This window comes from Artemia franciscana, chromosome 9, assembly GCF_032884065.1.
Source record: "Artemia franciscana chromosome 9, ASM3288406v1, whole genome shotgun sequence".
In the NCBI taxonomy this organism is placed as follows: domain Eukaryota; kingdom Metazoa; phylum Arthropoda; class Branchiopoda; order Anostraca; family Artemiidae; genus Artemia; species Artemia franciscana.
The window spans coordinates 50,375,676-50,400,736 of NC_088871.1; the positions used below are offsets into that span (position 1 = coordinate 50,375,676).

General features: G+C 36.6%; 1 protein-coding gene across 1 annotated transcript in view; it reads right to left on the minus strand.

Annotated features, from left to right (window-relative positions):
• Window positions 1-25,061, minus strand: part of LOC136031519 (filamin-A-like) — a gene marked incomplete in the record, with an annotated part of 349,909 nt that overhangs the window by 296,724 nt on the left and 28,124 nt on the right. The window contains 1 exon segment of the mRNA XM_065711189.1: window positions 16,413-16,548. Coding sequence (XP_065567261.1) covers window positions 16,413-16,548 — 136 coding nt within the window.

The window sequence follows — 25,061 nt, forward strand, 5'->3', positions numbered from 1 at the left end:
AAACTTTTCTATTTTATATACGTATGTGTGTAATATTGCTATATGCGCATCTGAGGACAGATTGAAGGCTCTTCTTCGATGGCCTGAACCCATCAGAAGGAACTAAGGTCAAAGGTAAGGTGCGTTATTAAAAACTGATTCGTGCGCATGAAAACTGTGCTTTCACAGTTAATCGTCCTGTAACACCTATAAATGACAGAAAGAATATACTAGAGTACTTGTATGAATGGGTACTTGTATGATATACCGCCTGCAGCTCAAGAAGTGAAGTCAGGTTAATCCTAATAAAATATACCCAAGACCTATACAAATATAATACTTTGGAAACAAATTTGGGCTATATATTTGCACATTAGGAGGGTCGGGGGTAAAGTACAGCGGGTCTACATGCAAAATGTGTTAACTACAATTATTCTAATATTATGAAGTAAGATTGTTTTCTGACTTCACACTGTCCAAATACTTTACCCTCACCTCCCCTATTGTGCAAATATATAGCCTAAATTATATATTTCCCATCTATTCTGTAAATTTTTCTTCGTCTTTTCTCACGCTAAGTTGAAAAAAACTAGCGAAAGAATCCAGTTTACAGTAGGACTGAGAATGTTGAGAAAAGACTACTTGGCTTCGAGAATAATTGTCTTCATAAAATCCTTTACATTGGACAGACGGGGTAACGAATGCCCAGACAAGGGCTGATATCGAACAACCACGGTAACCGACGAGATCAGAATTGGAAGATGGAAGTATTGGGGGCATGTGACCCGCATGAGTGAAAGACGCCTCCCACACGATTTATGGAGTTGGACCCTACCTGGCATTCCAAGGAGTGGAAGACAACGCAGCACACTTGGTCGATCCCTGGAGAAAAAAAGGCGACGAGTCTCCGAACCACTCTGAACGAACTTTGGTCTTTGGCACAAGATCGGTCAGGTTGGAGGTCAACTGTCGCTGCCCTATGCACCCCCAGGCGTAGGAGGATCTAAGTAAGTTACATTACGTCAATGCATAAACAACTTGCGCTGCTGGGGATATTCTACATTAGCAACACAGAATATTTTCAACTTATTACAGTAATTTTAGCTTAGCGAATTGACCATTAATTGAGGTTAACGAATCCGAGAATTTAATTATTAATCCTTGGCTACACAGAAAAAACTGTGGCGTGGGAAAATGTCGCATTTCAACAAGCCAATGACAATTCTTATTATGAATGAGTCTGGGATTAGCTAAATCTTGGCTTTATTTTAAACTCATTGTGAATGAGCCTATACCAGGTCACTTCGATACGCATGGGCTCAGTTGCAATCAATTCGATGCAATGCAATCAATCATTGCATCAATCAGTTGCAAGAAATAGGTAAAAACATGTAACATTTTCCTTCGGGGTTCTTTGACGTGAAGCTTCTTCTATTGCTTTCTGAAAATCAGTAAAAAAAAATATAATATTTTCCTTCAAGCTTCTTTGATGTGAAAACTCTTCTATTTTCGAGAATCAGTAAAAAAGATAAGACATTTTCCTTCAGGCTTCTTTGACGTGAAGCTTCTTCTTTTTTATTTCAGTAAAAAAAAAAAAAATATTATTTTCCATCATGCTTCTTTGATGTGAAGCTTCTTCTTTTTTTCTATAAAAAATGAAAATACTGAATTATTTTCCTTCAAACTTCTTTGATATGAAGCTTTTTTCTGAAATTAAATAAAAAAAACAAGTTTTTTCAACTGAAAGTAAGGAGCGACAATAAAACTTAAAAAGAACAGAAATTACTTCGTATATGAAAGGGGCTGCTTCCTCATCAGCGCCCCGCTCTTTACGCTAAAGTTTGACTCTTTCTCTCAGCTCTTCTTTTTAAAACAGTAAAAAACTTTAGCGCAAAAAGCGGGGCGTTGATGAGGAAGCAGCCCCTTTCATATGCGAAGTAATTTATGTTCGTTTTAAGTTTTAATGTCGCTCCTTACTTTCAGTTGAAAAAACTTGTTTTTTTATTTAATTTCTGAACGTTTTTGAATCAATGCATATTTTGATTTTGGCTCTCCGCAGAGAAATAATTAAAGCGAAATTTGCATTTTTTTTTTGGGGGGTGTAAACTTTGAAAGTAGTGAAAGTAGGTTAGATAATATAATTAAATTCTTAATCATAATTAAGTTCTCTGAAATTCCTACTTCCTAATTGACTACATTAATATTATAGATTCTGAGTATTTGTAGTAACTGACAGATTAAACTAGGTCAGTTCCTGTCACATGCTTCAAGGTTTGTTTCCTTGTTTCAGTGTATATAAGCCAACGTTTTAGATTATTTTAGTCAGTTCTTATTATGTGTCTGTACTCGTCGTGTGTACATTTAATGTATTATATATGTAAATAAACATTTTTATACTCGACACACAAACTTTATGAAAGTTAGAGACACTTGACATCCTCTACCGGTCGAACCCTATACTGTAGGCCAACGCTACCGTAATGTTCTAATGAAGAGAACGCAGAGAGAGAGAAGAAGAGCCTTTACAAAGTGGTGGCAGCGGTTTTCGCCGGAGAGGATAGAGTTCTTACCATCCTCTGGATTTCGGTCCGAGGTTGTGTCGTGAGTTTGTTTATCTTCAAAATTTGGTGGACTCCGTCATTGTCAGCTGTAGTTGGGGCGTGGAGACTTTCCGCTGAGAGCTGCATCGGTTCGTGCACGACCGTGGTATTGGTGTGTGCTGGTCGTCGGTTGACTTTGGAAGTTGAGAGCTGTTGCTGTTTTCGTCGTTGGGGATTCCAGCTTTGCCGTTCCAGTTGTTCCTGTTTTGCAGTTCCAGTTTTGCCGTTCCAGTTTTGCTGTTCCAGTTTTGCCGTTCCAGTTGTTCCCGTTTTGCCGTTCTAGTTGTTCCAGTTTTGCCGTTCTATTTGTTCCAGTTTTGCCGTTCTATTTGTTCCAGTTTTGCCGTTCTAGTTGTTCCAGTTTTGCCGTTCCAGTTCTTCCAGTTTCGCCGTCCCAGCTCCAGGTTCCCGCCGCAGAATCCGGTTTTAGAGAGAAAAAAGTGAAGAACGTCGAAGGACAATTTATGATTGTAAGTCATGCATTTTAAGTTCGCACGCGAGCAGGAAATCTGTTAGGAGTGCTTAGTAAAAATTGCCTTGTTTTTACAACTTTAACTTAACCAATTTCTTTTAGTTATGAGCGCAATTCCAATTTTAGATCCTTCTGATCCTGAATTTGATAGAGATATTGCTTTATTATTTTTGAATGATATAAAAAGTAAAGGTTTAAAAGCCCCTTTGAATTTTGATTCGACAAGTCGGGATTATAATCCGAATTCTGTAGTAACATTTTTGACAACTGTGGGTAATTTAATGGCCAAAGAAAGTGCCAGGATAAATATGGGAGATATTTCGGGGGTTAATTTAACAGATATACCTATGGAGGGCAACAGCAACCAGGGTAATGTGAATCAAAGAGTAATTGGGTCAGTAATGGATCCCCTACTGAAAACAAACTTCTTAAAGAAAAGCAGGAATTTTATCAGCAACCGTAGATGCTGAATTTGGACAGGACAGATTAAGGGACTCCGTCAGAACTGGTCTGACGTAAAATGTGACCAGGGGAGAGGTAGATTTTTTTTTATATAGGATGTCAGGGTTAGATGTATATTTTAGACAGATATTTTTGTGGAAATAAATATGATGAGCAATTTGTTTTATGGCACTGACGTAGTGAGGCGTTGTGTCGAGAGAGATGAGGCTGGTGAAGGGGCGGACTGCGGTCGACCGAGGGACCAGGAGTTAGCGGCTGACATGGCGGAAAGGAGTTCCGTACATGGGATATTAACAGCCGATAGGGCGGAAAAGAGTTCCGTACCTGAGGAGTTAGCGGCTGACATGGCGGAAAGGAGTTCCGTACATGGGATATTAACAGCCGATAGGGCGGAAAAGAGTTCCGTGCCTGGGAAAATAATAGATAATAATTTCGCGTCTTGGCTCTTAAATATTTTAGAATAGAATAGATAGATAGATTTTGTGCTGATTAACTAGACAGAAGAAACACTTTCTTTGAGATGGGAATATAGAAAGATAAATATAGCAAGTGAAGGCTTTGTAGTAACTTTTCTCAAATGGCAAGTTCACTTCTTTTTTATACATAATGAATACTTTTGGAAGAATTAAAGCTTTGGTGAAAGAAAGAAAAAAAAATCATTGTTTTATTTAAATTTGAAATTATCATATTTTTTTTTTTAGGTCTTATGTTCAAACATAAGTTATTTTTAAAGATAATCTTTCGATGTTCAAATTTTTTCTATTAGGAGTAGTTATGCGAACTGAGCGTGACAATATAAAGTGAAATGAATAAAGTGTCAATTGGGACAATATTTTCTTGTGTCTTGTTGTTCAGTATTTTATTTTATTTTGTGTTTTTATTAAGTGTACCTTTGTTTGAGGATAGAAAATAATTTTTTTTTGGAAAAAAATGATTTTGAAAACCCGGGGGAAAATCTGTAAACTTTGAAAGTAGTGAAAGTAGGTTAGATAATATAATTAAATTCTTAATCATAATTAAGTTCTCTGAAATTCCTACTTCCTAAATGACTACATTAATATTATAGATTCTGAGTATTTGTAGTAACTGACAGATTAAACTAGGTCAGTTCCTGTCACATGCTTCAAGGTTTGTTTCCTTGTTTCAGTGTATATATTCCAACGTTTTAGATTATTTTAGTCAGTTCTTATTATGTGTCTGTACTCGTCGTGTGTACATTTAATGTATTATATATGTAAATAAACATTTTTATACTCGACACACAAACTTTATGAAAGTTAGAGACACTTGACATCCTCTACCGGTCGAACCCTATACTGTAGGCCAACGCTACCGTAATGTTCTAATGAAGAGAACGCAGAGAGAAGAGAAGAGGAGCCTTTACAGGGGGGCTAAATGGCTTTCTCATAATTTTGATCGAATGATTTTGAGAAAAAAGAGCGGGGGAGGAAGCCTAGTTGCCCTCCAATTTTTTGGTTTATAAAAAAGGCAACTAGAACGTTTAATTTTCTACGAATATTTTTATTAGTAAAAGATATACACGTAACTTATAAACTAGCTTACGTAAAGAATTTTTTATTCTCATGTTTTTATTACATATATGAGAGGGTTCGCCCCATCGTCAGTACCTCTCTCTTTACACTAAATCTTCAATTTTGGCCCAATTCATTAAGAATGACCCCTGAATCACAAAAGCCGTAGAATAAATAGTTGACATTACTAAAAATACTTTAGCGTAAAGAGCGAGGTATTAGGAGGAGGTGAGCCCCTCATATGGGTAATAATTTCTGTTCGTTTTAAGTTTTAATGCTGCTCCTTACTTCCAGCTGAAAAAAACTTTTTCATATTTATTTTTTCATTTTTTTTAAATAATGCTAGTAAATCCTGCGGAGCCTTCATGGAAATTTTCTTCCCCCATGACAAATTCCTCGATGGAAAGTTCCCCCAGTATATCCCCCTCTTTTCAACCCCTCCCCCAACCAAAAAATCCTCCTGAAAACACCTGTACACTTCCAAATAACCATTACTATATGTAAGCACTGGTCAAAGTTTATAACTTGTAGCCCCTCCCATGGGGACTGTGGAGGAGTAAGTCGTCCCCAAAGACATAGTTATAAGGTTTTTAGACTACAATGAATAAAACGGCTATCTCAGAATTTTGATCCGTTGACTTTGGGAAAATAATTAGTGTGGGAGGGGGCCTAGGTGCCCTTCAATTTTTTTGGTCACTTAAAAAGGGCACTAGAACTTTTTATTTCCGTTAGAATGAGCCCTCTCACAACATTCTAGGACAACTGGGTCGACACGATCACCCCTGGGAAAAAAACAAAAAAAAAAAACAAATAAACACGCATCCGTGATCTTCCTTCTGGCAAAAAATACAAAATTCCACATTTTTGTAGATAGGAGCTTGAAACTTCTACAGTAGGGTTCTCGGATACGCTGAATCTGATGGTGTAATTTTCGTTAAGATTCTATGACTTTTAGGGGGTGTTTCCCCCTATTTTCTAAAATAACACACATTTTCTCAGGCTCGTAACTTTTGGTGCGTAAGACTAAACTTGATGAAACTTATATATTTAAAATCAGCATTAAAATGCAATTCTTTTGATGTAGCTATTGGTATAAAAATTCCATTTTTTTAGAGTTTTGGTTTCTATTGAGCCGGGTCGCTCCTTACTACAGTTCGTTACCACGAACTGTTTGATCAGTAAGAAAAAAAAATGTTTTCCTTCAGGCTTCTTTCATGTCACGCTTCTTCGTTTTTTTAATCATTAAACAAGAGCAAAGAGCTCATATGGCACTTGTGACGAGGCAAGAAGAGCTAAGAGCCAAGAGATCATATGGTATGAGCTCTAGCAAAATTCTATGAATCAATAGATTGATTTAAAAGGAAAACAAGAGGCTTAATACCGGTCAGGATTTAAAATAAGAGCTCTAAGTCACGATGTCCTCCTAAATATCAAAATTCATTAAGAGCCAATCACCCACTCGTATGTTACAAATATCTAATTTTTTCTAATTTTTCCTCTTCCTTTAGCCCCCCAGATGGACGAATCTGGAAAAACGACTTTATCAAGTCAATTTGTGCAGCTCCCTGACACGCCTTCCAATTTTCATCGTCCTAGCACGTCCAGAAGCACCAAACTTGCCAAATCACTGAACCCCTCCCCTCAACTCCCCCAAAGAGAGCGAATCCAGTACGGTTCCGTCAATCACGTATTAAGGATATTTGCTTATTCTATCCACCAAGCTTCATCCCGATTCCTCCATTCCAAGTGTTTTCCAAGATTTCCCCCTCCAACTCACCCCAATGGCAAAAGATCTGCTCGGGATTTGAAATAAGAGCTCTGGGACATGAATTCATTCTAAATATCAAATTTCATTAAGATCTGGTCACCTATTCGTAAAATAAAAATACCCCAATTTTCAAGTCTTCCAAGAATTCCGGTTTCCCACTCCAACTCCCCCCAATGTCACAGAATCTGATCGGAATTTAAAATTGGAGCTTTAAAGCGCAAGATCCTTCTAAATATCGAATTTCATTAAGATCTGGTCACCTTTTCGTAAGTTACAAATACCTCAATTTTCAAAATTACCCCCCCCCCCAACTCCACCAAAAAGAGCAGATCCGGTCTGGTTATGCCAATCACGTGTCTTAGACAAGTTTTTATTCTTCTCATCCAGTTTCATCCTGATCTCACCGCCTTAAGTATTTTCTAAGATTTCCGGTTCCCCTCAACTGCCCCTCCCCCAACTGCGCTGAATCCAGTTGAGATTTAAAATAAGAGATCTGAGTCACGAGATCCTTCTAAATATAAAGTTTCACGAAGATCCGATCACTCCTTCGTAAGTTAAAAATACGTCATTTTTTCTAATTTTTTAGAATTAAAAAATAGAGCAGATCCATTCCAATTATGTAAATCACGTATCCAAGACTTCTGCTTATTTTTCCCACCAATTTTCAACCTGATCCCTCCAATCTAAGCGTTTTCCATGATTTTACGTTCCCCCACCCCAAACTCCCCCCAATGTCACAGGATCCGGTCGGGACTTAAAATAAGAGCTTTCAGACACGATATCCTTCTAAATATCAAATTTCATTGAGATCCGATCACTCGTTCGTAAGTTAAAAATACCTCATTTTTATAATTTTTCAGAATTAACATCCCCCCCAACTACCCCAAAGAGAGCGGATCCGTTCCAGTTATGTCAAACATGTATCGAGGACTTGTGCTTATTTTTCCCACCAAGTTTCATTTCGATCACTCCACTCTAAGTGTTTTCCAAGTTTTAGGTTTCCCCCTCCCAACTCCCCCCTCCTAATGTCACCAGATCTGGTCGGGATTTAAAATAACAGCTCTGACACACGATATCCTAATAAATGTCAAATTTCATTGAGATCCGATCACCCGTTCGTAAGTTAAAAATACCTCATTTTAGGTTTTCGGTTTTAGGTTTTCCCCCTCCCAAGTCCCCCGCCCAATGTCACCAGATCCGGTCGGGATTTGAAATAACAGATCTGAGACACGATATCCTTCCAAACATCAAATTTCATTAAGATCTGATCAGCCGTTTGTAAGTTAAAAATACTTCAATTTTTCTATTTTTCCGAATTAACCCCCCCCCCCCCGATGGTTAAATCGGGAAAATGACTATTTCTAATTTAATCTGGTCTGGTCCCTGATACGCCTGCCAAATTTCATCGTCCTAGCTTACCTGGAAGTGCCTAAAGTAGCAATACCGGGACCGACAGACCGACAGAATTTGCGATTGCTATATGTCACTTGGTTAATACCAAGTGCCATAAAAAAAGATGCAACATTATCCTTTCTTCTTTCATGTGAAGCTTCTTTTTTTCTCAGTTTCGGTAAAAAATTTAGGACATTTTTCTTCAAGCTTCTTTCATGTTTAGCTTCTTCTTTTTTCTGAAATCAGTAAAACATCAAAAATTTTTCTTCGGACTTCTTTGACATGAAACTTACTCTTCGTTTTGAAATCAGTAAAAACTAGACCTACGTTGCCTGAACAACGTGAAGTGTTGTGGCAACCTTTGTCCGGCTTCGCCGAATAAAGTGTAGCGAGAGCAAAACTTTGGTTTTGTTTCATTGCTATCGGTTAAACGCTGAAGTTGACAGCATTCGAAGCTTTTAAAGCGTTATGTTCATAGAAGAATGCGATCAGTAATCACATGATCAAAGGCTATTCCTCAGCGTTGAAAAAACAACAATAACAAAAGAATATCGAAAGAAGGGACTTAATTGACTTTGCAGCCAGTTGAACTTTATCCTTTTCGATCGTAAACATCGTGACGGATGAAAGCTTAGAACAATATGTTTAATCCAGTTGGTATTATAAAGCTATCTGTAACTTTTCAGGATCAAAATACCATAAATGACACTATTAATTATGAAGAAACTACTATGACATATTTTTTTTAAGCTCATCACGAGCTATCAATAATACCGAAAGAAGGGACTAATTCGACTTTGCAGCCAGTTGAACATTATCCTTATTAATCGTAGACATCATGACGGATGAAAACTTGAAACAGTATCTTGTATGATCTAGTTGGTATTATAAAGCTATCCCTAACTTTTCAGGATCAAAATATCATAGATGACACTCTATTAATTATTACGAAACTACCTCGTTGTTTTACATTATCGTTTGTATCCGTTGCGTAAACATTTAATTCTAGGTTACAGTGAGTATGGGTAGGCTACACCAACCAGAAAAAGTTACAAACCCCTCTTCACTAAAGATGATTGTAGCCTAACAACACAATTATTGCTTACAAGTCCCCTACATGTCTTACCACTGGAACCAACTCGGTCTCACTATCAAATACACTGGAAACAAATAATAGGTACACCAAATAGTAAATTTGCAAACCTCTCACTGCCGAAGATGATTATGAGCTAACAGCCGACCTTTCCTTACAAGTACCCTACATGTCTCACAATTGGTATCGGCTTATTTTTGGTTTCAGTGTGTACCCTACTACTGAAGTTGTCATCTCCTTGGAACTTTCAAACTAGTATATCTCATGAAGGAATTTTCGTACCAAAAAATGGATGACATATACTTGGATCAGCTCATCAAGAGCTATCGATTGCCGTCGAAAAAAAAAATTCTATCTGTCTTATTTCAAAAGTTGATTTTTTTTTTTTGCCGTAGGCCAACTTTCTAACGTCACCACTTAGAAAGGAGCAAAGGATAAGCTCCAATTTCTTTAGCAATGAGAGAATAGGTCGCAAAGAAAAAAAATTACTGACTGGGCTTGACAAACACATAAAGGACAGAAAATGGAATAACATATTCCCCGTTCACTGTCCGTGTCAAGACATTCCCCCAGTCTTGACACTTTATCCTCATCAATCGTAGGTATCGTGACGGATGAAAACTTGAAACAGTATCTTATATGATCTAGTTGGTATTATAAAGCTATTCCTAACTTTTCAGGATCAAAATACCATAGATGACACTCTATTATTTATTACGAAACTGCCTCGTTGTTTTACGTTATCGTTTGTACCCGTTGCGTAAACACTTAATTCTAGGTTACAGTGAGTATGGGTAGGCTACACCAACTAGAAAAAGTTACAAACCCCCCTTCACTAAAGATGATTATAGCCTAACAACACTATTATTACTTATAAGTCCCCTACATGTCTTACCACTGGAACCAACTCGGTCTTACCATCAAACACACTGGAACCAAATAATAGGTACACCAAATAGCAAATTTGCAAACCCCTCACTGCCGAAGATGATTATGATTTAACAGCCGACCTTTCCTTACAAGTCCCCTACATGTCTCACAGTTGGTATCGGCCTATTTTTGGTTTCAGTGTGTACCCTACTACTGAAGTTGTCAACCCTTTGAAACTTTCAAACTAGTATATCTCATGAAGGAATTTTTGTACCAAAAAATGGATGACATATGATTTGATGAGCTCATCAAGAGCTATTGATTGCCGTCGAAAAAAAAATTCTATCTGTCTTGGTTCAAAAGTTGATTTTTTGCAGTAGGCCAACTTTCTAACGTCACCACTTAGAAAGGAGCAAAGGATAAGCTCCAATTTCTTTAGCAATGAGAGAACTTTTAAAGTTTATTAGGCACATCTGATACCACTTCTCTACTGCAATCCCAAGTCTGAAAAACCGGATGATAAACTCAGCTGAAGTCACGAACAGAAATGGGTAGAAACGATAGATGGCAGCACTTTCGGACCCAAGGGAAAATGCCACGTTGTTGCTTCTTTCAATTTATCACTCAAAGAAGATATATTGGCTATGGGGCCGGGTAAGTGCCGCATATATTTAACACTTATAGATTTTAGTCCATCTTCCATTTGAAAGTGGTGCCTGCCTGCTTGCCTGCTAGAACGGAGGTTTCCACTCGAAAGCAGAAACATGGTTTGATGAAACGAAAGCTTGGATGCACAACTTCAGATACTCCTCTCTGACATAGGCAACATAACTCCACTTCACTTCGTACACCATAGGCTCTGGCTCGTGGACAAGCAAAAACCATCCTTTTTGGCCCCAGGCAAGAGTTCTGCGGAGCTCTTCAAATGTAATGCCATATTCATCAATCCGGCCTGGTGTCCCCACTTCCCGTAAAACTGCACAGGTTAGACCCTTACCAGTTTCCAGGAATAAGCCGAGATCGGCAGCATGGAAAAAAAAACGGGACAAAACCAAAGTGTTGCTCTCGCAACACAAAAAGTTGCAACATTTCCTTCGAACTTCATTGACGTCAAGCTTCTTTGATGTAGGATGAACGGTGGATCTTCGAATGTACAGAAAGGCGTTTCGGTGGGTAAAAACACCAATAACATAGATGCAATAATTTTGTCACATTTTAAAATCTGTATAACCTTGTACCCAAAAAAAATATTTTATGGTTGCGGCCAGGCGCGGATATTACAAAGCTAACGACTTGTTGGCTTAGCAGGGTGAGAGTGCACTTGATGTCGGCGATGTGTATCGCCAGCACATGGTAAGTAGAATGAGTTCTTGTTAGTGAGATAGAAAATTTTCAATGCCAAGGATAGATATGCCAGCTCTCTGATTGGCTGCCACTAAATGAACTACATAAAAGAAGTTTAAATTACTTTTCTTTGGGAAACGATACACTAAAGGTTCTTTGCCATAGGATGAACTTGTTCCTCAAAAGTTCACGAAAGTGTTTCTGACTATCTTTAAATAACAACAATAAAGATTTGTTAAAAAAAAAATATGTTGTTGTTGTTGTTATAGCTGCAGCTAGGCAAGGAAATTATAGAGCGTACGACTGCTTAAGAGTCAATTATTGTTATATTTGCAGCCAAGTATGGAAACTACAAAGCCAACGATTTGTTGTCAATGCAGGGTGATAGTCCGCTTGCTGTCGCCGCTTGCGTCGCTGCATTTAGGTCACAGCTGACAAATCAAAACACCGTTATAAGTAAAAACTGAGCTTATAAGTCTTGTACTCCTATTTTGAATTTGTATTGAAATTAAAATCCATGATGTCAATAACCAAAAAGTTGTAAATAAAGAATACCTTTTAAGGATAGGCTACTATGCAGGAAATGGGCTATAACAAAGTAAGAACAATATATTTCATTTCTTGTCCTGTTTTGCCAAAAGTGGTTCGTTCGTTTTTGGTTCAGTACAAAGCAAACACAAAAATGATTTTAAAAACACTAACTAATTATATTGCTATAATTCACATCTAAGCCTTTACTGGCTGACACTAGATAGCATTGGCTGTTTTCTTGGAGTTTCATTTTCGAGAAAGGAGTTCCCTCTTTTATCAGTTTCTCATACCAAGCTGACAGAAACGTACTAAGTATTTTTTTTTTTTTTTTTTTTTTTTTTTTTTTAACACCGCAGCAGCAGAAATTGCGCTAATGCATCTGCACGAGTAAAGAGTAATCTTGTTGTTCGCACGACACGCAATTACCCTTGGATTCCTTGTTGCTTTATTCTTTGCTCGTTTTTGACGCCACTTTTTAGTGCTACAACAGTGCGTACTTGGGATTTGCCAAAAACACAGCAAGGTGCAACTGTATTTTTTCAAGAGCAAAATATTCTACCAAAAAAAAAAACGAAAATGAACCGATTCCCATGACATCAAACTTTAAATTGGTACGTAATTTAGGGCAGTGTGATAAGAAATGGGGACCAAGTTGCACTGTTGGACTCATATGGCGACAGTATCAGGAGAAAGAAAATATATACTCTTTTTAATCTATCTGAAAATTTATATTGGCTCATTTTCCGCCGAAATCCGGTTGAATACTTCTAAATAAATAATACTTTTAAATAAATTTGTTTTTAAATAAAGTGTTTTGAACCGTAAAAATTTTCTGCTTTGTCGCCAAAATTTTAGGTTAAGATTGGCGGCACGTAAAAACATGCCAAATCTATAGCTGCGGTTGCGTTGATACGTAACATCTTTTTCAAGGGGGGGGGGGGGGCAGTAACCAAAAATTCCGGAGGGGGGGGGTATTAAAAAAGGACAAATCCGTAACATGTAAACAGGATTATGCCTATACATATATATATATATATATATATATATATATATATATATATATATATATATATATATATATATATATATATATATATATATATATATATTCACTCCCCCTGGCCGAGTGGATTTGTGCGCTGGATACAGAATCCTTTGTCTGAGAGGGCGAGGGTTCGAATCCTAGTGTACCCAATTATTTAGTTTGGGACGGAGGTCAGTGGCGTGACTCAAGCCTGTAAGCTCAGCCAGAGTCGACACAGCTCTAAATGGGTACCTGGAGAAACCTGAGGGAGGTAAACAGGAAGGGTGTGCGAGAGCACATAATGGTTGGCCCCCAACCCCCCATTGCACTTCCTGGCTGAAGGGCCAAGAAACGGAGATTAGCACCGCCGGTAGGAACTGTGAAGTCTAATGCCGTATTCTTTAGCTTTATATATATATATATATATATATATATATATATATATATATATATATATATATATATATATATATATATATATATATATATATATATATATATATATATATATATATATATATATATATATATATAATATATATATATATATATATATATATATATATATATATATATATAAATATATATATATATATATATATATATATATATATATATATATATATATATATATATATATATAGCAGTAGAACCACTGGTTAACAATTCCAGCAGGGGCTACAAAATGCACTTTTCGACAACGGCGTATTTCAAAAGAACCATGATTAATTTCAGTCATCGCCTTGGACCCGGGATGTCATCTGTCGCACGAAAGTTCTATTTCAACACCATTTCATTATGTGTAGCGCTGTAGCAAGCACTACATTGAATGACCAAAACGAGCACTTTCCTGCTACAACTTTTTCTTGTTGTCTTGGACAAAATAATGAAAATTTCGAAAAAAGGAAGAAGAATTGACAAAAACCTTGGACCGCTTCTATCCCGTATTTGTTTCGGGAGATTGACGCAAAGTTTGATGTAACCAGGACCACTTTTTGGCCGTGTTCGTATCGAAAGATTTGCGCTAAGTTTGAAATAACCGGATATAAAAAGGTTAAAAAATGACGTTAAACCTAAACAAAGTAAACTTAAGCGGACCATGCGCAAGCCACGCAAAACACGCGCAAACGCGACTCGCGCAAAAGATATTTCCAGCACTTTAGGAACTAACCATAGCGGCAACCCTGCCTTGCACGCCAGCGAAACGAATAAACGTCTGTGAGCATGGTTCAGTGATAAGGAGTATTAGCTCATTCATCTTGACAGTTTTAATTATGCACAACGAATTCAGTTAGGCAAGAACATTTAAAGATCATGTTACAACTCACTCTAATAATGAATGGCAATTGCCTCAGCTACTGTAACATTAGGGGCTTGACTTTTGCAATTAGAGAGTCTGGCTTAGGCTACTAATAAAAAAAAAATTAAAAAAAAAAGGGCTAAACGGAACCATTATTATTCCAACTTGATGAATTTTCCAACTATTCCATTTTGATGAATTTTCGAGGTACCAAGGATAGTGAGAATGAAATTTGATTTATTCAGTTAGTTATGTAGATACTTCCACAACCACATGTCTTGAAAATAATGAAAAATAAGGACTTCAATTTTTAAATTGAAGAAGATCTCTATATACAGTTAAGAAGTTGTAATGCATAGCTGGCGTAAAATTTTTGAAAAGGAGACATGCATGGGAACTCCCCCGCTCTCTTTAAAAAAGGCTAAATCAAACACCTTAAAATATGCAGCTTTCCTTTGAATGCGTGGCTGTCTTTGGAAATCAAGAGACTGTTAGTACTTCAGTTTTTACGGACGAAAGTCGTTGTCGAGTTTACCAAAATAGTTTCGCTTATTTTATGTTCAATATTTAACATAACAACACTGAAATAAATTCGATACTGCCCTAAAAGACTTGTAATTTTGACACAACCAAAAGAAAAATCGGTACTCCAATATTATTCAGAACACACTCGAGAAGTCCGCTGAATGTACTGAAAACCTATTAATACTCCTTTCTGGTGATGTCTGGGTTTAGGCTACATTAATAAATATCTAATACTGGTAAGCGTGTACTGTTAAGCGTGTAGCCGAATCTTTCAGAGCTAAGGGTTCACGTGAGGGGAGGTATAAGCAGAGTCTCTTTACCATAAACTATTTATCTATTCTACAAGGTCTAGTTCCATGGTTTGAAACCAAACAGTAGAGGAGAACCTTACAGAAGTGAAATACAAGAGGAACTACTTTTAAACACTTCAGAGTTCAGACATCCGTATATAAATGATTTCCAAGGTCCCCTGAATTCAGCTATTTAGAAGCTCGCTTTTCCACATTCTGCTAAAAATTGGCCATCCACAACACCATAAAACCAAGTTTCCAGAAGACAAAAATCATAAATTAAGGTTTCCAAAACTCAATGTAAATTACAACATAACATTGACCAGAATTTCAAACATATCTCTTGTTCCAAGAATGTCATTCAAAAGTCTACACTAAGATCTATGAAAACCGGCTTCACAGCCACAAAGAAAGTAACGGGTGACAGAATGCTTTGGACTTTATAATTTGGCCTGTATATTTTTCACATTAAAGGGGGGAAGGGTGGGGTAAGGTTGGGTTAAGCTAGGTTATTTTCCCCCACCTCATGTGCAAATAAATAGCTCAAAATATATTATTATAGACTAAAGTATTATTATTTTTTCACCAAATTTTGGTATATTTCATTAGGATTACCCTAATTTTACTTCTCGAGTGTGTTCTGAATATTACAGGAGTACCAAAACATCTTAGGAAATCGCAGTTAACAGGTGTGAATAGACCTAAGATCGCTCCAGGGGACAAAAGTACTTCTATTTTGATGTCCTTGGTGTTTTAAGATTAAACCATCTAAGAATTTCCCTGATTTACTCACAAAAGAAACAGGTTTCTTGTCTCATGTTGTACCTATTGCCGTACGTTTCATACTTTGAAAATAAACGTATCTACATATTAATCATAGGTGCTTCAGGATTATAAATAATCTATTCAAGATTATAAAAATGATTTTTGTGGGGAGAAGGCACAAGTGCAAAACATAAAGCACATTAAACATTGTTCGTTTACAAAACAATTTTCTATAAAACACCTTTTACCCTTTTTTTTGAGAAGCATGTTAGCTGAAAAGAATTCTAAGTAAAAGATTGAAATCAAGCGCTTGGACAGCAACTTAATTTAGTTCGATGTGACCTGAGGTGCGCTAGTTTGACCCTGCTCTGATCCCCAAATTAGAGACATCTAATAATTATTTAATTAATAATTTAATATAGGCCATTGCAATGTTCATAATGTGATTTAAAATAAGATGTTTACCTTTGTTTAGGAGTGGGTCCCTTTTCTCCTTTTTCCTCGCCGTCCCACATTGGCAACGAAATTGAATAATGCAAAATCAGTGTCCATATTAATCCCAATATGAGTTTGAGCTTGCAATCAGTAATATCAGAAGAATCTATAACATAAAATAAGATATGGGGATTAGCACAATAAAAGGTTGAATCCCAAAATTGTTTTTTCTTTCAGGGGGCGCCGATTGGAAGGGGTACTCTATTTTGAAAATTCCTCTTTTACAATGTCATTGAAAAATTACCCCCTCTCTAGATTAAAAAATACATGACCCTTGGTTGGTTCGTGTAGGACTTTAGGTCCACACAGAAAAACAAATGCTGCGATCGACGATATTTGTGGAATTCATCGGTAAGGATTAATTGCCGTTATATTCACACATGATTTTCACATCATCATGTTTTTAAATGTCAACACCTCTCTCGTTACTAATTGCTGTTTAATAGAAGATTAAAAACAAATGCTTTGGTCTGGTGCTATTTTATAGAAAAAGAGAAAATAACTTAAACACTGATAAAGTAAGTAAGACAGCACCAGACCCTTTAGGTCCAAACCGGCGGTGCTGATCTCCGTTTCGTGGCCCTTCAGCCAGAAGTAGTGGGTGAAGGGTTGGGGGCCAACCATCTGTTCTTTCACACACCCTTCCTGCTTACCTTCCCCAGATATCTCCAGGTACCCATTTAGAGCTGGGTTGACTCTGGCTGAGCTCACAGAGTCATGCCACGGACCCCCGTCCCAAACGAAATAACTAGCTACGACTGGGATCAAACCTATGCCACACGGACAAAGAATTCTCAAACCGGCGCGTAAAGCACTTAGCCAGGCTAAATACTGATAAAATTTAATTAATCGCCTAAACACTGGACAAAACATAATTAATCACCTAAACACTGGATAAAACATAATTAATCACCTAAACACTGGATATAACATAATTAATCGCAAAAACACTGGATAAAACATAATCATTTAAAGCTCAATAAATTCACTGAAAAATCAATGGACAACACAAATGTCATCAACGAAAAAAGGATAATTTTGTAACTGGCATGACAAAGAAGATTAACCAGAAAAAAAAAAATACATGAAACGCATCTATAAAAAACCCGTCACGCCAAATCTTTGCAGTATCAAAATTATGTCACGGCGGAATATCCGTTCATGGGTAGCGAGCAACAAGCTGGCTTTATGCCATTTCATGCTAAGCTCAGGGCGTTGGCGTATTCTTCACAAGAAGATTTGATTTATCACGAAACATAATCTAGTTTGAATTTTCGTAGTGCTAATATAAACGGAGATTGTGCTGTATCTTTTAAAAATTTTACTGTATTTTAATGACATACCGTAACAAGTCAGAGCAACAAGTTTATTTAATGACTAAAGTCAATATACTATTTGTTTTTATGAGGTAAAGAAACTAATCAAGTAACTAACGGAAGCTGTCAAAGGACAATGACTCAAGTCAGGGTTGTCACCTTCAAAAGTATCCCGAAATCTGTTAAAAAAGGCAATTTTATTTAGTTTTCTGGTCTTTAAACAAAACTTTTCAGAGCCCTATCTTAACATCTTTGTTTCCACCCAATTTCTTTCTATTTATATATCTGTATAAATGTTGATATTGTTCATAAAATTTTTATGAAACACATATTATCTTTCTTTTTACTTAAATTTAAATTTGGCTAAAAATAAAAGTATTTATCTCTGACAATGCCATCCTTGCAAGAATAACGTTGGAATGTTGCAATACTGGCTTTAGTTTTTTTTTTTTTTTATTATTATCTTGACAAGAACAATTTCTATATGAACCCATTAACAAACATCCACATTCTTCAAGACGTAGTTAAGCTTTTCTAGATCATAGAGGATATAGGAAAGAATGGGTCGTAAAAAGGGGCAGGGTGCTACGAAAACATTAAATTGCAATAGACAAAATATAGGCCTAGTTTTGGTAGATGATGAGGCAACGAAAGACTTATCTACGAAAAAAGAGTAGAAGTGGCGTCTCTAGGACAGAATTTCGTCCTATCCTCAACTTTGGTACATCCAAGGCAGGCATGTGCACAGGATTTTCTTGTGTACCCCTTCGAAAAAATAACCCCCCTAAACAATAATCTTGGATATGCTCTTGGTTGCGGGCAATAATTTGTTTTTATAATGTAAGAGAGAAGCAATCCCCCTGCATATGTGTCTCGCCAAAAAAAAAAATGAAAAATCCTCACACTTAGATTTTGCCAGGAATATTTGAACTAGATAAAAAGCGCGAAACCTTATGCTATACGAAAACAAAATATTGTGAGGCAAAAACAAGATTTTACCTCCACCCAATGGAAAAAAAACTCTACCATTGCCCTTGGATCGTAATCAATAACTTAATACTAGTAGATTCTCTGCATGAACAGAATTACGTTCAGGAAAGCGGGGATAAGTTGCAGGCCTGATCATCCGTGTTACCAGTGAAGGTCAGACACAATAAAAAAAAATATTGAATAGTTGTAGAAAACAAGGATGGAGACCACCCAAAATAGAATAGGTTGGCGTCTAGTACTATTGCAGGGACCTGATCAAACAGTTCGTGGTAACGAGATCTAAGTAAGGAGCGACTTGGCTCAATAGTAACCGAAAATCTAAAAATGATTTTTTATATTAGTTAATGCATCAAAAGCATCGGCTTTTTATGTGGTTCCAAATATACAAGATCCATTAAGTTTAATGTTACTCATTAAAATCAACAACCCTGAGAAAATATGCCTGGTTATCGAATAAGGGGGGAAACAACCACAAAAAGGCAAGATGCGAATTATTTTTACACTGGATGTAACTTAAGAGAGGAGGATGTGGCACATAACAACATATTAGTGAAGTAGTAAATAAATTTTGATCCGAGGCAATTCTCGGAATTTTGATCCGATCGTCAAAAGAAGAAATAATTATATTTTTTCAATCTTGTTTAAGTGTTTTTAATTTTCTTAACACCACAGGCCGGATTATTAACAAGATCTATTTTTGATTATCTTCCCCTCAAACTAATAATGGTAGTAATGTAGTAATAACTGCCGTAACGACGACAGCTATGGCTAGTAATTCACTGGCTAAAGTAATTATACTAGCACAATGAGGTTAGATCCATCTTCGCAATAAGAGTATTTACAATCACTCTTATGCTGATAGTGATCTTCACCTGAAAGGATCATTAGTTGAAATACTAAATAACCTAGTGATTTAAAACATGTTTAACCTAGTTATTTTATTTAACCTAGTTAAATAAATAAAATTATCCTAGCCATAAAGTAAGAAAACGATCAAAAATGGGTTTTTAAGGCCAAACGAGAATACTAAAAAAAAACACACACAAAACGAATATTTCGAAAGGACAACCGCCCCCCTTCTTCAGCGCGAACAAAATAATATATACAAGGAAAAGGTCTTGAATTGTTCGCCAGTATCCGTCGATGGCAGTTCTAATTGTTTGGATTTTGTGCAAATCACGGGTATTCGCGAATGACTCGCTTTGTGGTTGTTAGGTATTTGGCTTTAATTTTTATGATTTTTGGCTTTTATTGAATTTTATTTATATTTTAGGTTTTTTTTTACAGTGACTTACCGCGTTGTTTTGTGGGTTTTTTCTTCGGCCTTTTCCTTGTATATATTATTTTGTTCGCACTGAAGAAGGAGGGGGGTGGTTGTCCTTTCGAAATATTTGCTTTGTGTGTTTCTTCAGTATTCTCGTTTGGCCTTAAAAACCCGATTTTTGATCGTTTTCTTTCTTTATATTATGGCAGGCCAATGTGGTTTGAGAAATTATGTTTTAACCTAGCTATTTTAAAATCAAATTAAAAACAAGTAGGCTTACTGCATTCAGCATAGCCTAGAAACAGGGTTACGAAAAGGAGTACTAGGATATACCCGAGGAGCGACTCAGACTCAGAATAACTTTTTTACAAGCCAAGAGACATAAGGTGGCCGTGTTGAAGGCCCAGAGCAAAGGTAAGAATGGTAAATTCATGTCTACTTTGCTACGATAGTAATCAACCCCCCCCCCATTCTAATTGTAGGTACCGTATATGTAAATTTACATTCCGACATGACAACCAACAGCGAATTGTAATGTAATAGAAATGTTCAATATTAATGTCCCAATGGATAGCCCACTCTCTGCCACCTAATGTACATCTTGGAATATCACTCGCCCTGCTATGTGGGGCACCCTTCTGCCAGGCCACACCTCTTCGCGCGACAGACGTACACAATTTTTATAAGTGGGAAAACCTCATAAAACTAACGCCTGTTCCTGTTGCTCTATCAACAAGAATGTATAGTCAAGATTTAGAGCAAACATAGAGCCACAACTCTGATAAGAAAACTGATAAAACAAACGCATGGAGAACACCTGTTTTTGCGATTTTTTTTTATCTCGGTTTTCAAGAATTTTTGCAAATACCAATTAAAGTAGCGGAATCAACAGTAACATGTAAAAAAAAATGGATTGCAAAGTACACCTGTTAGCCGTAGTTATCTCAACTGTCTTAGATAACAAATAAAAAGTTAAGAATTGACATAAACTAGACATTGAAGGAAGGTTTGGTGCATCATTCAGGGAAGAAGAAAGTGGTGAAGCCCTGCCCCCTACTCTCGGTGATTACTTTTATAACAGTTTTCTCTGAAAAATCAGAAGAAAGTGTCAAAACAGTATGAATTGAAATATTTGACCCTTAAAGTGCACCCTCTTTTGAATATAGACTAAATCCCATTGGAATCCCTGGAAGCCCAGAGTATCGATTCTAAAAGTGTGGAGATCGTTAAACTATAGCCAGTCTAAATTTATAGCCTGCTCTCTTGTAATTCATTGACAAAAATCAAGCATAATGCCTCAAGCAGCAAGCTATCACCAATTACTTAGCCTAAAACAGGATTTAAAAACAAACAGACAAGTTTTTTTAAAATAAAATAAGGAACAAATTAAAACGAACATAAATTACTACGAATATGAGGCGGATTATCTCCTCCTCAATACCTTGCTCTTCAACCTAAAGTTTATTAGCATTAAAAAAAAAATGTTCTAATTAATCAGCCCTTGTCTTTCACGAGTCGTTCTTAAAGAATTGGGACAAAAGTCAATCTTTAGCGTAAAGATCGAAGCATTGAGAAGGTAACCCACTGCATATACGTAATAAATTCTATTCGTTTTATGTTTTGATGTTGCTCCTTGCTTTCACTTGAAAAAAACTTGTTTGTTTTTTATTTCTGATCGTTTTTTCAATAATGCCGGGAATTCCGGCTACGCCTCAACGACAAATTCCTTTCCCCAATGGAAAATCGGTCCAAGAAAAGTTCCCCTCGCGCAAAATGTCTCCCAGACAATTCAATTCTCACTGAAAGTTCCCCCGCCCCCGAAAATTTTTTACGGGTGGTTCTAGCTGTAACATTTTTCTTAGCACAATTTCAGTTGAAAAAACTTCAATTTCTTATTGTTTTCTAACCCCCCCCTCCGAGGAAAATTTTTCCTGCAAATCCTCCTTAGTAGGAAGTTTTTTTTCTGCAAAAAAATCCCCAATGGAGAAATATATCCACAGAAAACTCCTCCAGTGAGAATTTTTCACGTGGAAAATCCCCCCTACAGTAAGATACTTTAGACAATTCCAATCCAGTGAAATTTCCCCCAGATAACGCCCATAATCATCTCCACAGGTAAAATCGATTCGGCAAACAGAAAGTAAGACAAGAAAAAAGAATTTCGTATAGGAATTCTGGCAAATACACCCAGTGTAAGATTTCCCCTGGAAGGTCTGCCCTCCCTTGAGAATTTCCTCCCCGCGAAAAATCCTTCCCGTGGAAAAAACCTCCAGAAGAAAATTCTCCCCCTCCAAAAATGCCTCAATACCTCCCAATACAAATAATATACGTAACATTGGGCAAATTTTAGGACTTACAGACCCTACCCCAGGGGTTGTTTTGGGTTATGGTATCCCCAAAGGTATAGTTACTGGCCGTTCAGCTATGCTGAAAAAAATGGCTATCGCAAAATTTTGATCGGACAACTTCAGGGAAAAATGCGGCGTGGGGAGGGGCTAGCTGCCCTTCAATATTTTTGGTCACTTTGAAAGGAAAGTAGAACTTTTAATACTTTTAATTCCTATTCAAATGATACCTCTTCCGATAGTCTAGGACTATTGTTTCGAAGCGATCCCCCTCGGAAAAAAAACACAAGCAAATGCTTTTTCTTCTGGCAAAAAATGCAAAATTCCACATTTTTGCAGATGGGAGCTTGAAACCTCTAAAGTATGGTTCTCTGATGCGCTAAAATCTGACGGTGTGATTTTTATCAGAATTCCTTGACTTTTAGGGGGTATTCTGAAAATCGGGAAAATTTTCTAAGGCTCATAGCTTTTGTTGAATAACACTAAACTTAATTAAACTCGTATATTTGGAACCAGCATAATAATTCGATTCGTTTTGATATATCTATTAATATCCAAATTCCATGTTTTAGAGTTTCGGTTGCTATTGAGCCGCATCGCTCCTTACTTACAGTTCGTTATAACGAATTATTTGATATCCGAATTTTCAACAAAGATCATAGAAATTAGAACCCTATTGTTGATGCTAATGTCACCAGAAAAAGTCTTATTAACAGCGTAAGAAAAGACCTTAAAACAACACATACCGAAATCCGGTCTTTTCTGCCTTCCTACTCGAGAAATAACAAACCTCGAAATCTACCATGATTGCTAGGCTGCAAAAAATGCATTGTTGCTCACTTCAAAGATATTTTATCATATTTGATGTATAACAGAACAAAAAGATATAACCCTGCATGAAATATACTACTAAAAAGGAACTAAAGTTAAATACAAAAAATATGTGTTATGTTTTCAAATGAAAGCAAACAGCAACGTTAAACAGTAAACGAACAAAAACCTCAAATGCCCTATACAGGAGGAATTATCCTCTACTATTTACATTAAAGCTTAAATTACAGTTCATGAAAGTTTTACTTTAAGTAACTGGTAAGTGTCTGTGACACTTACCAAATCACGCGAGGTTATACAAGGGATAGCTGAATCCTATGTTTCATCGGAGTACTTTGACGATCAGAAGCTAGTTGATTTCTGGTCATCATGAGTGAGTATACCCAGTTTAGTCCCGAACGGCTGGGAGCTCGAGCTTAAACTTCCAGATTTTTTTTTGGGAGGGGGGGCGGTTAGAGAATTTTGGCTGACATATCTATAAATTTTTGGAACCATATTCTAGAGAGTGTGCGTTTCATGATGCGGTAACCTCGTCATGCATAAGTTAAAATCTAATATCTGTGTTTTCTTATTAATTATGGATTTATACACATTTTGTTTTTAGGGACTATCCTAGTAATTCGAGTAAGTATTGATCAAAATACCACGTATTGACTCCTGAAAGGCTCAATTAGGAAGGTACTGAGTCTTAACTTAGGTATGTACATAGAAATTTGTTCGGGAGGAAAGGGCAATATCAGAAAACCTGAGGGGACAGTAATATAAAACTACCTTTTTCAACAATTTGAATAAATACAATCCAGAAGCTCAATAAAAATTTTAATTTCAGGGACCAGATCCCAAGCTTCCCTGCGTACCCAACTCAAAAACTCAATTGCTCAAAACTTTTTATTACTTCGATAAGAGGATATTAAATTAAGCAGATAGTATCCATAGGCCCACCAGAAGGCAATTGAAAGATGTATTTGTTGGTATTTCTTTCTTTATTTGCTGAAGGAGATAAACTTCCGCTATTTAAAAATATCATTTGCCTACATTTGTTTTCTCTTTGTTTATATCTTGCAATTTAAACAAATAATTTAAATGTCGGGAAAAATGAAAACAATTTATTTGAACTTATAATAGTTTTAGATGCATCAGAAAACAATCTATCAAACAGTTCGAGGTAATGAACTGTAGTAGGGAGTGACCCGACTCAATAGTAACCAAAACTCTAAAAAATGGAATTTTGATACCAATAGTTACATCAAAAGAATTGCATTTTAATGCTGATTTTAAATATATAAGAAGTTACGAGCCTGAGAAAATTTGCCTTATTTTAAAAAATAGGGGAAACACTCCCTAAAAGTCATAGAATGTTAATGAAAATAACATCATCAGGTTCAACGTATCAGAGAACCCTATTGAAGAAGTTTCAAGCCCCTATCTACAAAAATGTGCAATTTTGTATTTTTTGCCAGAAGACAGATCACGGATATGTCTTCATTTGTTTGTTTGTTGTTTTTCTTTCTTTTTTACCCCAGGGTGATCGTATTGACCCAGTGGTCCTAGAATGTCGCGAGACGACTCACTATACGAAAATTAAAAGTTCTAGTGTCCTTTTTAAGTGACCAGAAAGTTGGAGGGCACCTAGGCCCCCTCCCATGCACATTTTTCGCCAAAGTTGCCGGATCAAAACTTTGAGATAGCCATTCTGATCAGCTTAGTCGAAAACTTAATAACTATGTCTTTGGGGACGGCTTACTCCCCCACAGTCCCCGGGGGAGGGACTTAAACTTTTCATATCTAATCTAGGGCTTTTTGTCTTTGGCAAAGTCAAAAGAGACTTTGACTCGCTCTTTACGCTAAAGTGTTTTTATTATTTTAAAAAGTA